At 34.8% G+C, this 16731-nt stretch overlaps 1 protein-coding gene across 4 annotated transcripts; it reads left to right on the forward strand.

Moving 5' to 3' along the window:
* The first annotated feature begins 37 nt into the window (after positions 1-37).
* Positions 38-16367, forward strand: LOC132555957 (thiamin pyrophosphokinase 1-like). 4 transcript variants are annotated; one of them, XM_060220340.1, is made up of 8 exons: positions 38-117; positions 3284-3367; positions 5327-5401; positions 7339-7481; positions 7884-7964; positions 10180-10326; positions 10979-11093; positions 14823-16367. In XM_060220340.1, the coding sequence occupies exons 2-8, from the start codon at positions 3319-3321 to the stop codon at positions 14951-14953; spliced, it is 741 nt and encodes a 246-aa protein (XP_060076323.1). In that variant the 5' UTR covers positions 38-117; positions 3284-3318; the 3' UTR covers positions 14954-16367. The 4 variants fall into 4 exon arrangements, with proteins under 4 accessions (XP_060076323.1, XP_060076324.1, XP_060076325.1 ...); XM_060220341.1 differs by having other exon boundaries at positions 48-126; XM_060220342.1 differs by lacking the exon at positions 38-117 and adding an exon at positions 2172-2285.
* Positions 16368-16731: the final 364 nt, after the last annotated feature.

Genomic DNA, 16731 nt, shown 5'->3' on the forward strand with positions numbered 1-16731 from the left:
TGTAAACACGTGGAGCTCTTCATCGCGGAAGGTAATAATCTTGCCAGACGGATGCTCCCTTCTCTTCTTTAAGGATAACCTAGATGATCAACAAACTCGTGTTGTAGAGTATTTCAGGTAAATCATGTATGTTAAACGTTTTCATTTCTTGTTGAATTATAGTTTATCGTTAAGAACATTAATGACATGGCATATTGAAAACAATAAGTACAGATCTGGTTTGCAGTTTCATTTTCCATATACAATGTACTACATGCAGAACACTGTCGTTTCAATACCCAGTTGTTTTGATTCGCTGCTTGACAAAAGACATTCAACTTGTCGACCACTTCAAAATGCAGCGAAATGGAAAAAGCTCCTCGGCCAACGACCACTGGTCTTATATTTACATGTGAACATATCCTGGATAACATGGACGTTAATATAATTATCAAAAGAAAATATAAGTGGAGAGTGTAACACTACGGATGAATACACACGATTAAACTAATCATTACCTGTACACTAAATATGTCATATCAAACATGCTGTTAATACATAAATTGGTAGTATACGAGGCACATTCATTACAATTAGTTAGCAACTGTTATGAGAGGGGACTTCGATTATTCATGGCTCAGAGAAAAAATGCTAATGCCAAATTTAGTCCCTCTGTGTTATATGTCCCTGCATTGTTACTACTAGATTTAGCCTTGCTGTCGTAAAAGATACGGGTCAACGATGTAGCTTGTACATCAAAGTGTTCAATATAGTTTTTGTTTGTCAGGTAACAGAGCATGCATCTTTAGCTCAATTGGTAAAGCCATGAATTATCATGCCAGAGATCCAGATTTGATTCCTCTCTGGACTCATCTTTTTTACGATTAATGTGACATTGTGGAAAAATACATTCCTGGCATACCCAATGCCTCAACAGAAATCAAACCAAGGCCTCCAGCGTGATGATTCATAGTTCTTTTATTTGAGCCAATTAGAAGCATGCTCTGTCAGCTGAATAACAGAGGCCGTATTTGACATCATATGCAAGTCTTACAGACCAGTTCCGTTTACACTACTCCCCTATTCTTCTTGATATTTCCTAAATCTCAACTGAATAATCGAAATACTGGATGTCAAAAATTTGATCCTGGTGAAAACCTTTGTTTCCAGTGAGATAATCCATGGCTCTACCAACTGAGCCAAAGATGCATGCTCCATCAGCCGAGGGACAGTGACAGTATATTAATCAGTGTGTACAAGCCATGCCAACCAAAATACAGTTGTATACAACTTTATTCAAATATGCTTTCCATCTGACACATAGAAATTTTGATGATTTTTATCATTTTTATTTATTCATATTACTTATTAGCCTATCATCTGATGATAGTGGGCTATTCAAATCACCCTGTGTCCATGGTCCATCACCTGTCCATCCGTAAACAATTTTTATGATCACTAATTGTTGAGGAGTACCAGTTTGATCTTTCTCAAATTTCCTATATATGTTCCCTTTGGTCCCTCCTTGTGCTTGTTTGATTTTTTGTCTGATCAGAAAAAAAATGACTTCCAGATGGCCATTTTGGATTTGGCAGGTAAAGATTATCATCGCTTTTTCTGCAAAGGAATGTTCAAGTGTCTAATCATTAAGAGCAAAAACAGAGAAGAGATGAGAAAAGAAGGGCAAAGATCCAACTTTCAAAGAACATATAAAGATCCATCAATGTTGGGTGCCAATATCCTTCTGGGATCTCTTGTGTGTTAGGAAAATGAAGGGTCTGCTCCAGCCAGTCACTGCTAAGTTAACACTTACTACAGGCTAGTTGAAATACAAACTGTTAGGAGAGGATTGAGGCATCAATGACGTTATGGCTCAATGAACAAACACAAAAGCTTATACAGGATTAGCCTGAATGGGACCTCGACTAAAATTTTCCATAAATGCATTACAATTATAAAACTTCGAATTTCATGGTTGTGATACAGGTACAAGTGTAGAAGTTGAGAGTACAGGATGCCAGACACAAGTGCATCACACTGATTATAATTTACTTCTGAATGCCCAGTGGTTTTGCAATTTGTAGATTTATGCTATGTCAAGCAAATAAGCATCATAAAATCACACATAACTGCTAATGGATCTGGGACATTGGAGCTTCAGTAGTCTTGATGGATTGTAAATCAACTGACAGAGTCTGTATAACTGTCATGTGTACATACACAATCAAGCATGAGCTTCAGATGACTTTCTGCTAGAACATGAGTTTGAGACATACACCAGGCAGCATGGGAGCAACGTCTGTTGGGTTAGTTGTTTCCCACCAACGGAGCCTGGATTGTCCTTGAAATTGTTTCCCACCAACGGAGTCTGGATTGTCCTTGAAATTGTTTCCCACCAACGGAGCCTGGATTGTTCTTGAAAATCCACATAGTTGAAGCTTTGTTGAGACTGATTAATGTAAATAATGTAAAATTAAGCATCTTTTTACAAGAAGTCCCTGGTTGTGCTGAATTTTTTTAACCAAATTAAGTCTTTGAAGTTAACCAATTTTGAATAAATTTTGAGTATAAGGACCCTGGGGCTTCATTAAATTTTATTTAGGAATGACAGTATTATGTCCAAACTTAATTAGTCTGAAGCATCATTGGGTGAAGGTGATTCAATTTTGAATAAAATTTGGTCTGATCCTCAGGGAGCTGAGAGGCAAGCCCTGTAAGGCAAATTTAGATGCAGTCTTTATTACCCGTCTTTAACAGTTGCAACAAATTTTGTTTTGAACACAGTCATCATCAGATGAAGTGGACTCATTGTAAATGTATTGTTTGGGGACGGCCCAATATTGAAAATAGAGATTAAAGTTTAGAATAATTCTTCTTCGCTTTGGATAAATGTGTTTCGACCAAATTTGGTTTGAAGCTTTAAATCAATCTTTTGCCAAAATTCTTATACAAATTTAACTACATGAAATTCTGTACAAATTTAACAAGAATGAAGAAATATTCAGATGAACCTTATAGACTCAATAGACCTCTTGTTTGGAGGTAATGTACAATTTTTGCTGTATATTCCTAATCTTATGATTATATAGATAATTTCTGGTTGAATTTTTGAACTGTTTTATGTAACAGTTCATGTAAAATTTGTAACAGATTGCAATATATTGTTGTATAAGTACACAGCTTATGTGTTGTACAAGATTAATTCAGCGTTTCAGTGAGAGAGATATGTGAACAATTGGAGCTATGCTTTCTGTCAGTAACTCTATGAAATTCTACAGATACTAATGAATTACATTTGTTACAGTCTGCAATATTGATCCAGACCAAAATCAACTTGACATGGAACAGTGTGAGTTTTGTCCCTTGGGCTACCTGACAGAACACAATGGTATATATATTTTCTTTATTTTGTTTTAGAATTTCTCATTTGTCATTATTAAATGACTGGTCATTTGGCCATCAGCCATACTAGTTGAATTTTTCAAATCTTTATCAATATTTCACTTGGTATTCTGCTGAACACAATTAATTCGTAGAAAGAGTACTCAGCATGGTTTGGGATCTACAAAGCTATTCATACTTTAGGATAGATTTAAGACTGATACTTCAACTAGATACTGAATCTGAGGTGGACTAGATATGGAATTTGTAACACTAGGTTCCTAGATAAATCTGAGGTGGACTAGATATGGAATTTATAACACTAGGTTCCTAGATAAATCTGAGGTGGACTAGATATGGAATTTGTAGGACTAGGTTCCTAGATAAATCTGAGGTGGACTGGATATGGAATTTGTAGGACTAGGTTCCTAGATAAATCTGAGGTGGACTGGATATGGAATTTGTAGGACTAGGTTCCTAGATAAATCTGAGGTGGACTAGATATGGAATGTGTAACACTAGGTTCCTAGATAAATCTGAGGTGGACTAGATATGGAATGTGTAACACTAGGTTCCTAGATAAATCTGAGGTGAACTAGATATGGAATTTGTAACACTAGGTTTCCAAATAAATCTGAGTATGAACTGGAAATGGAATGTGTAACACTAGGTTCCTAGATAAATCTGAGGTGGACTAGAATTGGAATGTGTAACACTAGGTTCCTAGATAAATCTGAGGTGGACTAGAAATGGAATGTGTAACACTAGGTTCCTAGATAAATCTGAGGTGGACTAGATATGGAATTTGTAACACTAGGTTCCTAGATAAATCTGAGGTGGACTAGATATGGAATTTGTAGGACTAGGTTCCTAGATAAATCTGAGGTGGACTGGATATGGAATTTGTAGGACTAGGTTCCTAGATAAATCTGAGGTGGACTGGATATGGAATTTGTAGGACTAGGTTCCTAGATAAATCTGAGGTGGACTAGAATTGGAATGTGTAACACTAGGTTCCTAGATAAATCTAAGGTGGACTAGAAATGGAATGTGTAACACTAGGTTCCTAGATAAATCTGAGGTGGACTAGAAATGGTATTTGTAGGACTAGGTTCCTAGATAAATCTGAGGTGGACTAGAAATGGAATGTGTAACACTAGGTTCCTAGATAAAATCTGAGGTGGACTAGAAATGAAATGTGTAACACTAGGTTCCTAGATAAATCTGAGGTGGACTAGAAATGGAATTTGTAACACTAGGTTCCATTATTGTATACTTTGTTGTTTATTTTGTTTTTATTTGTGAATGTTACTTACTTACCTAGACTGACCAAGATTTACTCTTTTGGAACACCTGGTCTCATCCATATCATCTTTCAGTAGTCTGCATGTAAATTTTTCATTATGGTATATTTTGCCCTTGTTTTACTGAATTTAAATTCGGATAATGATTATGTTCACATTTTTGTATTTCCTTTTTGCTTTTCGACTCAAATCTGATCATGACAGGTTCTTTAAGAAAGCAATAATCAAACCAATGGCCTATTCGTTTAGTCGGACAAACTGCAGCAATTCATGCATAAAGCAGGACAAAACTGCAAATATGATACAGGCGTTGAAAGGCTTAGTGGAAGAATACAAAATTAGATCAGTTTAAGGTTTGCCATTATTTCATAAACAAAAAATAGCAATCCAGCTAGTCAAACTGATAAACAAAAATATCATGGATTCAAACCTTTGACCTCTAAATTATTGGATAGAAACAGTTGTACTTTTTAGATCACTGGCAATTCTACCAATGTTTACTTCATATTTTAAAGTATATGTACAGGGCCTGAGATATCTCAGTACCATTATACAATATACTTGCTAAACATAATTTACAATTACTGGATGCTGACTCTGATGAATTTCTTTCTGATTTGATTTGTAAACCATTTACTGGTCTACAATGATATGTATTACAGAAGACATGGCCCTTATGATACTTAATCAGCCACAAGATATTGATGTGAATTTCATGAAACAGATGTGGACTAAAGGTAAGAAATTCTTACACTACTTGTCCTGTATTCATCGAACCATGACCAGATAAAAACTTTTGACACTTGATTCTGTTTACTACCAGTCAATGAACCCAATTTACTACTTCATGTATTTCTAGCCTCCTCTTTGCTGATACCTAACTTGTATAAAGTGCTGCCTCGGTCCTTAGCTTTATACTTCAATATATTCTTTGTGAAAGAAACTGGGTAGAAAGTACATCCATATATGATGGTCGGGTGGTGCAGTGGTAACACAAACACCTTTCACCTAAATGTCTAGATTCTCCAAAGACATGGGTGTCACCTGCTCAACCATGTGGGTTTTCTGTGAATACTCTGGCAGTTAGACCCCTCAATAGCTTCCATCCAGGCTGCAAGTCAAAAATATCAGCTGATTAATAGCTAGTTTTGCAATAGTAAAATAAATAAAACATATTTTATATGATGAAAGGAAGTCATTGTCAATCTCATTTATAACACAATCTTTTTCTAGAAATAAAATATCAATGTCTTGATATTTTACTGTTCATACTGAAGAATTTTTCAATTCTTTATCAAATACATTCTTACTGAATATAAGTGAGTCGCCGTCACAACTTAATACAAAGATCCTACTTACAGTAATGATGACAGACAGGTCTGTTTTACTTGTTTCATTATCAACAGCAAAACCATTTTTAGCTAAAGGACCAGTGGTCTTATGTCATGGTGCCAGCATCCGTCATCCTTTAGTCATCTGTCGTCTATTGTCAGTCATCTGTAGTCTGGCATCCATCAACTTTTACCAAAAATCCCTACTAGCCATGAACAACTGCACAGATTTTAACTTAATTTTGTATGAAGCATCCTTGGGGGAAGGGGAACACTCTTTTCTTTTTCTTTTTATAAATATTAGTTCTTTGTCCCAAGAGGCTTTAGGGGCAGGGCCCAAAAAGGAAACTTTTTGCAAGTTATTTAGTATCCTACTCCTCCTCAAGGAATGAATAGATATTGCCAAATTTTGGTCTGAAGCATTCTTGTTTGATGGGGAATTAATCTTGTATAAAAGGTATTGGTTCCCAATTTGGGTAACAGAGCAAATTCTTTAAATTCACACTCCCTCTAAAGAAATGATATGATTTTCCTAAATTTTCTTAGGTGAAGGGGAGTTTGTTTTTTGAAACCTTTGGTCTCAGCCCCTTGGGGCGGGAGGGGCCTTTACCAAATTGGGGAAATAGAACAATTTTTGAAAAAAATTTTTCTTCTGTAGAAGTGCTTGGATGTTCCATGTTGGTCTGAAACATGCCTGGCTGAAAGGAAATCAAGAGTATAAAAGTGGGTCTTAGCCCCTTGCAGTGAGAGGGACAAGGCCCAATGAGGGAAATTATGGCAGAGAAAATACTTTTTTTCTGTAGAAATATCAGGATTCTGTCTTTATTTGGATGAAGGGGAATCAATTTTATATAAATGATGGGTCTCGACCCTCTTAGGCAGGGCTAAATAGTGGAAATTGAGGAAATTCTCTAAAATTCTTCTCTTGTGGGAATGCCTTGATTCTGTACTGATTTGGTCTGAAGCATACCTAGTTGAAAGGAACTTTATTTAGTATAATTTAGGAGTCTGCCATCAGAGATGTGGGGCCCAGTAGGGGGGAATGTAAGTTCTTAAAAATCCTTCTTTCATACAAGGATATTGTCCCAAGTTTGGTCTAAAATAATTTATATGAATGGTGAATCTGATTTCTGTTTGTTCACAAGGCCAGGATCAGATAGGGAAATTATTTCAGAAATTATTTGTCATATTTGAAATTCTTTAGTAAATGATTAAATAGCTGAATGAGTCAGGTAAGGGATGCAGGCTCATTGGGCCTCTTGTTATAGAAATGGACTATTGAACTGTGACAAGATGATTTTTTAATATTGACACTGAATGACCAATGAAATTCTGGATTCCAGCAAAGGTCAAGGTCACAGTAGATGGGGGTACCAATGTACTACACGACAGTGTAATGGCAGACCGAGATATGTACATCCCTGACCTCATCAGTGGAGATTTTGACTCAATTAAACCAGAAGTTTCAGAGTTTTACAAAAGCAAGGTGAACTTTCTCATAATCAGTGATTTTTTTTAGAAAAATTATGGAATATTAATTGCTAGATATGTGTGTTTTCTTTCACTCTTTTTGTCTGCTTTAATCAATATAAGAATGTATATATATCAACTTTTACCGGATCAACTGATTAGTGAGAGAACAGGTTATAACTCCAGTCAACTTTGTTTTGTTATCTGTGTTCAATGTCCCCAACTTGTTCATTAACATTGTCCTTCCACAATGTTCTGTTAAAGAAATATACACAATAACTTCCCATAACAATCAAATATAACTTAAGAAACCAAAATCAGGTGATTGATCACTTCTGCTTTCATGATTGGAAACCATGGAAATTTGACTGGACTTCTGATTGGTTGAAAATTGATATTACATGATTAACAATTACAGGGGGTGGAGATTGTATCTACGCCAGACCAGGACTACATAGACTTTGCTAAAGCTCTCAAACTCCTCACAACAAAAACCAAGGTACAACTATTCAAATTTGATAGGAAAGACAGTAATTACAGATATACACAGTAATTACAGATATACACAGTAATTACAGATGTACACAGTAATTACAGATGTACACAGTAATTACAGATATACACAGTAATACAGATATACACAGTAATTACAGATATACACAGTAATACAGATATACACAGTAATTACAGATATACACAGTAATTACAGATGTACACAGTAATACAGATATACACAGTAATTACAGATATACACAGTAATACAGATATACACAGTAATTACAGATGTACACAGTAATTACAGATGTACACAGTAATACAGATATACACAGTAATTACAGATATACACAGTAATACAGATATACACAGTAATTACTGATGTACACAGTAATACAGATATACACAGTAATTACAGATATACACAGTAATACAGATATACACAGTAATTACAGATGTACACAGTAATTACAGATGTACACAGTAATTACAGATATACACAGTAATACAGATATACACAGTAATTACAGATGTACACAGTAATTACAGATGTACACAGTAATTACAGATATACACAGTAAATACAGATATACACAGTAATACAGATGTACACAGTAATTACAGATGTACACAGTAATTACAGATGTACACAGTAATACAGATATACACAGTAATTACAGATATACACAGTAATTACAGATGTACACAGTAATTACAGATATACACAGTAATACAGATATACACAGTAATTACAGATGTACACAGTAATTACAGATGTACACAGTAATACAGATATACACAGTAATTACAGATATACACAGTAATACAGATATACACAGTAATTACAGATGTACACAGTAATTACAGATGTACACAGTAATTACAGATATACACAGTAATACAGATATACACAGTAATTACAGATATACACAGTAATACAGATATACACAGTAATTACAGATGTACACAGTAATTACAGATGTACACAGTAATTACAGATATACACAGTAATTACAGATGTACACAGTAATTACAGATATACACAGTAATACAGATATACACAGTAATTACAGATATACACAGTAATTACAGATGTACACAGTAATTACAGATGTACACAGTAAATACAGATATACACAGTAATTACAGATATACACAGTAAAAGCACGTCACATAGCACATGATTCGTGTGTAACATCTGTTGTATTTGAAGGTTTGTATAACAATAGATTTAGAAAATCTGTCTGACTATGACTTCTTTCTATGTACCACTCCATGGTTACCTACAAGTATTAAGAAAATAACACCTAAGTTAATTCTGGTACAGCTGTTCATACAATTTTTGACTACTCTAAGCAAATGGCATTGATTAACCAACGATTTCTCTCCATTGACATACCATTAGAACACTATTGTTTAGCCTGTTTTTACTCTTAGAATCTTTGAAATTTGTTAAAAACTTTTGAAAAAAATTCTTTGAACAATGATTAGCTATTGATGACCATAGCATACAATGGTGAATCAATGTAATATTATGAGATGAGATAACATTAAAGCCCTCGTGAATATCATTAATATGACAGTTAATCATGAATCATTACTTTAGTGTTCTTCTCACATACAGTAGAATGACTCTCACATGGTTGTCAACGCACAAAATCCTGCGCCATGTTTGTACCCTATGCAAGCATTGGTTAAGTTCAATATCTATTGTCTTTTTGGTGTTAAGCAAACTAACATCATTTTTTTAATGTATTGAAAAATAAACATTTTGTTTTCTTTGATTACAATTGCTTTAATTCTTTAAATTGCAAAAAATAATTTACCAACATTTAAGTTCAAAACTCACAGAAATGAAACCCAGGAGTCATCCCGGGGGACAAGCACATTAAAACAAACAAACAGTATTGTTACAATTTGTCTGTTACATTCATTGTAATTACACAATAAATACACAATTTAGTTTCATAGGCTGAAAGTGTTTTTATACAAGACACGCATCATTTTTCAATGTGGATAGAAGTTAGCCACAGCATCAAAGATCAAATATCTACTTTAAAGGTCAACACATACCTGTATGTGACAACTTTATGCTATTTCAGTATCAGAATAATCACCAGAAGAACTGTTAGATATCTTGATGTGTTAATAAGAATTTTTTATTGTTACAAAAGCAATTATTTGAATAAAGAATTTTTGAATTATTTCTTTTCTCTCAGGTGGATCTCATTGTTGTATTAGGTGCGTTTGGTGGAAGACTTGATCAGGTGTTTGCTAACATTGACGTGCTACATCAGGCCCAGACTCTGACCTCAATACCTGTCGTGCTAGCTTCTGTTTGTCAGATGTGTGTCCTTTTGAAGCCGGTACATTAACAAATATCTTGAACTACAACATATGCATCCACCTTGATATAAATAGAGAAGGCATTTTTGACAACTACACATAAAAAACCATCAAAATGCCATATCACAAATTTGTGTGTAAATTTAACTACATATTCACCATGTTACTTATGAATTCATGTCACTTATAGACAAAATTTGCTGTAAAACGTTCAGAGAGAGTTTACTACTAGAGTGAAAATATGGCAGCAAGCTTGGTAATCGCATTCTGTGACATGAATCCTTTAGAAATGTCTATTGCCACTTTCAAGATGTTTGGTTGGGGATTGGGTAGGACCTCTGAGGCTTGGATGGTTTGCTGGCTTCCACGGAAATGAAAGTTTACCATGGAACTGAAGGTTATGCTACTTAGTAAATAACCCCTTCCTCTTCAGATGTCTGGTTTTGTGGTTTTTGTTCTTGGCTTTATGACTTGTAAAATTTTAACATAATCTTTATTCTCTCTTGTCATTTTTCACAAACACTTTTATCACTGTTATATTTCTCTATATGTCGCTGACAAAAATGTAATGAAAAGGATTGATTTATTTCTATTTTTTTTCAAAATATCATAAAAATTGTGGTATACAGACAAATCAGTTTATACAAATAAAAATAATTCTGAAATTTATAGGGAATTAAGCACTGCCTCAAGGTAGATACAGGATACGAGGGAGACTGGTGTGGTTTGATACCTGTAGGACAACCTTGTCTTCACATCACAACAACAGGACTCAAATGGAACCTTGGTAAGGCCTCAACAAATGAATATGTTGTCTCAACTTTTGCTTCTTATAGACAATATTGCAATGCTTGTGCTTGTAGTTAGACGGAACATTCTGTATATTGAAAAGTCATATCCATTTTATACAATGTAAACTCGTAGTAATGACTGTTGCAAGTCTCATTATATAGAAACACCTGTGACATATTCACTGGTGAGTCATGCATCATCTTCATTTTGGGCATCATCCTTCAGCATCAACTTTTTACTTTAAAGTAATTTCTTAGTAATCAAAATATCAGGGGTCATGGTATACTAGGGTGAAGGGGTTTCAGGGTGGTCTAAATGAATGACTTTCAAGGTCAGGGGTCAAATGTGTCAAAACCTGCAGAAATGAAAGGGGTCTCAAGTTTGTTCAAATGAGTGACTTTAACCCACTTTCACGTCTCTGGCATCACCAGGGATAATTTGATAGTGCCTTCAGTAAAAACCAAACATATTCCACAGTGTGACTTAATTTAAGTATCTGTCACGACTACAGGGCATGCATGACAGATATAAGAATATATTTAGGAGAGATTTAAAAGGATGAAGCTGACTGTGCTTTTGCAGACATTACTCGTTCATCATGATTCCGCAGCACGCTTCAAGTCTGTTTTATAAAAAAATCAATAAAGATTTATATACATAAAAATAAATTTCAGTATAATTTATTTTTACATTCACATAAAATATATTAACTTATTCATGCCTCCAGCTGGCAAAAAATGCTGTAAAACAGCATTCAGGAAGAGTTTAACACCAGAAAAGTTAATATGCTAGCTGAAAATATGACTTTCAAGGTGTTAGGTTGGAGATTGGATTTGAAATTTGATAAGGTCATTTGGGTTACTGACTTGTATTTGTTGCTGACTTCCATGGAAATGATAAAAGTTTATCATGGAATATTCCTGGTTTTGGGGGGTTTTTTTATCAGTCTTTATAATTTGTCAGTTTAATAAGATATTCTGTGTTCCCTCTTTTCTTGGTGTAAGTCACCAAAAGTGTTATTTTCCTCTGTCTACAACTACCTCTTGTCTGTCTATCACCTGTCTATAACTGTCACCTGTCTATAACTATCACCTGTGTCATCTGTCTATAACTGTCATCTGTCTATAACTATCACCTGTCTATATCTATTACCTGTTTATAACTACCTCCTGTCTGTACCTACCACCTGTCTGTAACTATCACCTGTCTATAACTATCACCTGTCTATAATTACCTCCTGTCTGTAACTATCACCTGTCTATAACTATCACCTGTCTATAACTACCTCCTGTCTATATCTACCTCCTGTCTGTAACTACCACCTGTCTATAACTACCTCCTGTCTATACCTACCACCTGTCTTTATCTATCACTTGTCTATAACTATCACCTGTCTATAACTACCTCCTATCTATAACTATCACCTGTCTGTAACTACCACCTGTCTATAACTACCTCCTGTATATAACTACTTCCTGTCTGTTACTATCACCTGTCTATAACTATCACCTGTCTATATCTATTACCTGTTTATAACTACCTCCTGTCTATACCTACCACCTGTCTTTATCTATCTCTTGTCTATATCTACCACCTATCTGTAACTTCCACTTGTCTATACCTACCATTTGTCTATAACTACCTCCTGTCTATACCTACCACCTGTCTTTATCTATCTCTTGTCTATATCTACCACCTATCTGTAACTTCCACTTGTCTATACCTACCACTTGTCTATACCTACCACCTGTCTATACCTACCACCTGTCTTTATCTATCACATGTCTATATCACCACCTGTCTATAACAGCTAGCTGTCTATATTTACTACCTGTCTATAACAGCTAGCTGTCTATATCTACCACATGTCTATAACAGCTAGCTGTCTATATCTACCACCTGTCTATAACAGCTAGCTGTCTATATCTACCACATGTCTATAACAGCTAGCTGTCTATATCTACCACCTGTCTATAACAGCTAGCTGTCTATATCTACCACATGTCTATAACAGCTAGCTGTCTATATCTACCACATGTCTATAACAGCTAGCTGTCTATATCTTCCACCTGTCTATAACAGCTAGCTGTCTATATCTACCACATGTCTATAACAGCTAGCTGTCTATATCTACCACCTGTCTATAACAGCTAGCTGTCTATATCTACCACATGTCTATAACAGCTAGCTGTCTATATCTACCACATGTCTATAACAGCTAGCTGTCTATATCTTCCACCTGTCTATAACAGCTAGCTGTCTATATCTACCACATGTCTATAACTAGCTGTCTATATCTACCACATGTCTATAACATCTAGCTGTCTATATCTTCCACCTGTCTATAACAGCTAGCTGTCTATATCTACCACCTGTCTATAACAGCTAGCTGTCTATATCTACCACATGTCTATAACATCTAGCTGTCTATAAATACATCAATCTGTTTATATTCTACCACTTATATTAGAACTTCTTGCTGTCTTTTACTTCAAGCTCTATTCATGTTTACACAGTGTTACCACTATATAGACTAACAAGTAAAAAATGGAATTCAAAGAACTATGAATGACACTGATCACATGTGCACTGTACATATTTACTGTTGCTTTAAGGATGACAACAATACACCTTACAAATATTTGTTCCATTTAAAGATCACACAAGTAAAGTTTTGGCTAGTTACATAACTATACATAGTAAGAAATCATAACAAAATGGTTGTTTGGTTAAAACGAGGTTCTGAAAGGTCAAATGATGAACTCTGCTATCTCCAATCAAAACGGAGATGGCTGGTAGACACAACAGGGAGCGTCAACTAGCGTTAGTTTGAAGCTGAAAATCTTTATCAATTTCTCTCAGAGAGTGGTATAATTTTATGAAGAGTGTAATTTTAAGTATTACAATGCTTGCCGGACTTCATACACAAGTGGAAAAATAATGAAATCAAATCATTTAGTCACTTTAAATTAATTTGAATCAAGTGAATGTATAAGTTAAAAAAAGTATTAAACTGCTATTGCTTTAAAGTCACCAAATAACACAAATCACAGTCAAACAAAACATATCGCACAAGAGCTCTATGTTCTGTTTCTCTGTAAATCTGTCATTTATATCAACAACGAATGTCATAAGTAGACAGTACAACTGTCTGTAGCAATCATCTGTCTAGGATTTAAACGTTTGTATAACTAATGCATGTCTAAGACAAACTACTTCGTTTGTTTTTTGTAGTACGTTTTAAATCATCTCTACCTCAGTTGTATGATAACTATATTCCTTATACGGTCAATCTTTTTACTCTTAATAATATTTCATGAGTTTGATATACCATTGATAAAATAGGTTACAGGTGTGTCAGTGTCATTAGTTTATTGACAGAAATACGTTTAGTGGTATTTAAGGAGTGAGTATGGTGATAATATGACAACAATTAAGAACGAAGTGAGTCATGTTATATAAAAAGTGGTTTCTTTTATTAGATCAGAAGCACGTACACATTTAGAAAAAGGTGTTGGATGAGACCACCTCTACATGTTCTGATGATTTGTCATCCATCCGGCAATGCATCTCTGTAACTACAAACAATTCTTTTCCATTTTACTACACTCTGTAGGACTTTTAAAGATCAGAAAAAGTATACTTTTAATAATTCTAGATGAATAGTGTAGTATTTTGTGTTTCCATAATGTAGATTGTAACAGTGATGCTTTGTATCCCACAGATAACCAAGGAATGGAATTCGGTAAACTGATCAGCACTTCCAACGCTCTGGAAGGAAATGGACAGGTCACCATAGAAACAGACAATAATTTATTGTGGTGTATGGAAGTCAAAATGGACAGGTCACCATAGAAACAGACAATGATTTATTGTGGTGTATGGAAGTCAAAATGGACAGGTCACCACTGGGACCGAAAGTTTCACTCTGTGGTTCCAAATCACAAATTTTAGCTTTGCCTGGACCAAAGAACTGGACAGGCAATGACATGGCATCCTGTGTCAGTCCATCAACTTTTCTTTGATCCGTCTGTCCGTAAACAATTTTTGTAATCAATATTTCTTGAGAAGTACTGGATGGATCTTTCTTAAATTTCATTTGTAGGTTTCCACCTGTCCCTAGTTGTGGTAATTGAAATTTGGGTGTGATCAGGAAAATAAAAATACTGCAAAGGTCTTTTTCAAATCTTGTGTATTTGTTCCTCTAGATCCCTAGTTGTGTCTGTTTGATTTTGGGACTGATCCAAAAAATAAACTGGCCAACAGGCAGCCATCTTGGATTTCACAAAGTAAAGTTTGTAATCCCTATTTCATAATTCATAAATTCATACCTGGGTCTCACTATGTCCCTAGTTGCACCCATTTGATTTTTGGTCTGATCAGGAAAAAAATGGCTGACAGACAGCCACCGTTGATTTGAAAGTTTGTTATCACTATTTTTAGACAATTAATGCATAGATCTTTCTCAAATTTCAAGTATAGGGGCCCCTTGGTCCCTGATTGCACCTGTTTGAGTTTGGAACTGATCAGAAATCAAAATGGCTGACAGGAAGCCATCTTTGATTTTGCCTAGTAAAGACTGTTATACCCATTTCTATTTGAGAGCGATCCTCCCTTACTTTTCAAGAAATAGCAATAACAAACTTGATTGAAGAAACCCAAGATGGCACTCTGTTTGCCATTTCATTTCTCTTATCAGTCCCAAAATCAAACAGGTACAACTAGCGACCACGGGTAAACTACATGTGCAATTTGAGAAAGATCCATCAAGCACTTCTCGAGAAATAGTGATAACAAACATTGTTTACAACAGAAGAGAGAAGGATGGATGGACGAACGGACCACAAATTCAGAGCGATTTGAATAGCCCACCATCTGATGATGGTGAACTGGAAAATGGAGTAACACCATTCTCACCTGCCTTTCAATCATATTCTCATAACAATGTCAACTCTATGTGCAGTCATATTCTGGCATAAAGAAGTCAAAAGTCTGCACATGTGTCTTTAAATGTATAAAATAGAAAATGTATGGAAGCAGCCCTTTCTGTACAAGTATGGCAGTTTGGTGATCCAAAAACCAATCATATCGTGTTAAATATTAAAGTTTTCATTACTTTGTGTAATGAACTTTTATTTACAACCAATGATTAACTACATGAGAACAAACATTATAAAGGTTTTATGAATAAACATATATTTAATTAAAAGGCCAGAATCAACAAGGTATATATTCAGTGTAATGGGTGTAACTTCACCAACTACAGTGTTGCAGGGCAGAACAACATGCTGTGTTAACAAAATATTCATCATTTATTGTATCAAAAACAAGACCAACATTTGGTCACAAAAGAGAAATTTGTAAGAGGGGAAAAGCAGTGTTATGTTTTAAAGATAAGTTTTTAGCATGCCAACTTTCGAAGAGACTAGCGAAGAACTAAAACAAGGAATCGTCAGACAGGATTAAAATGCTGAAGAAACAAAGGAGACTAACCATTCCTGAATGAGTGAAGTAAATAAAAGTTATACAATTAAGGAAGAAACCATTCCATGTAATAATTATAAAGCATACAAAGTGTCAGAGAAATTGGCGAAAACTGAGGAAAGAGATCTCCATACAAAAAATAAACTAAA

Source organism: Ylistrum balloti, unplaced genomic scaffold, assembly GCF_031769215.1.
Source record: "Ylistrum balloti isolate Yb309-2 unplaced genomic scaffold, AGI_CSIRO_Ybal_v1 Utg370532, whole genome shotgun sequence".
Taxonomy (NCBI): domain Eukaryota; kingdom Metazoa; phylum Mollusca; class Bivalvia; order Pectinida; family Pectinidae; genus Ylistrum; species Ylistrum balloti.

What these genes read in the sequence shown, in the direction of transcription:
- LOC132555957 (XM_060220340.1), top strand. Translation starts at nt 3,319, where the DNA reads ATGGAACAGTGTGAGTTTTGTCCCTTGGGCTACCTGACAGAACACAAT. An exon ending in GAAACAGATGTGGACTAAAG is followed by an intron (nt 5,402 to 7,338) that starts GTAAGAAATTCT and finishes TCTGGATTCCAG; the next exon opens with CAAAGGTCAAGGTCACAGTA. An exon ending in TGTGTGTCCTTTTGAAGCCG is followed by an intron (nt 10,327 to 10,978) that starts GTACATTAACAA and finishes TGAAATTTATAG; the next exon opens with GGAATTAAGCACTGCCTCAA.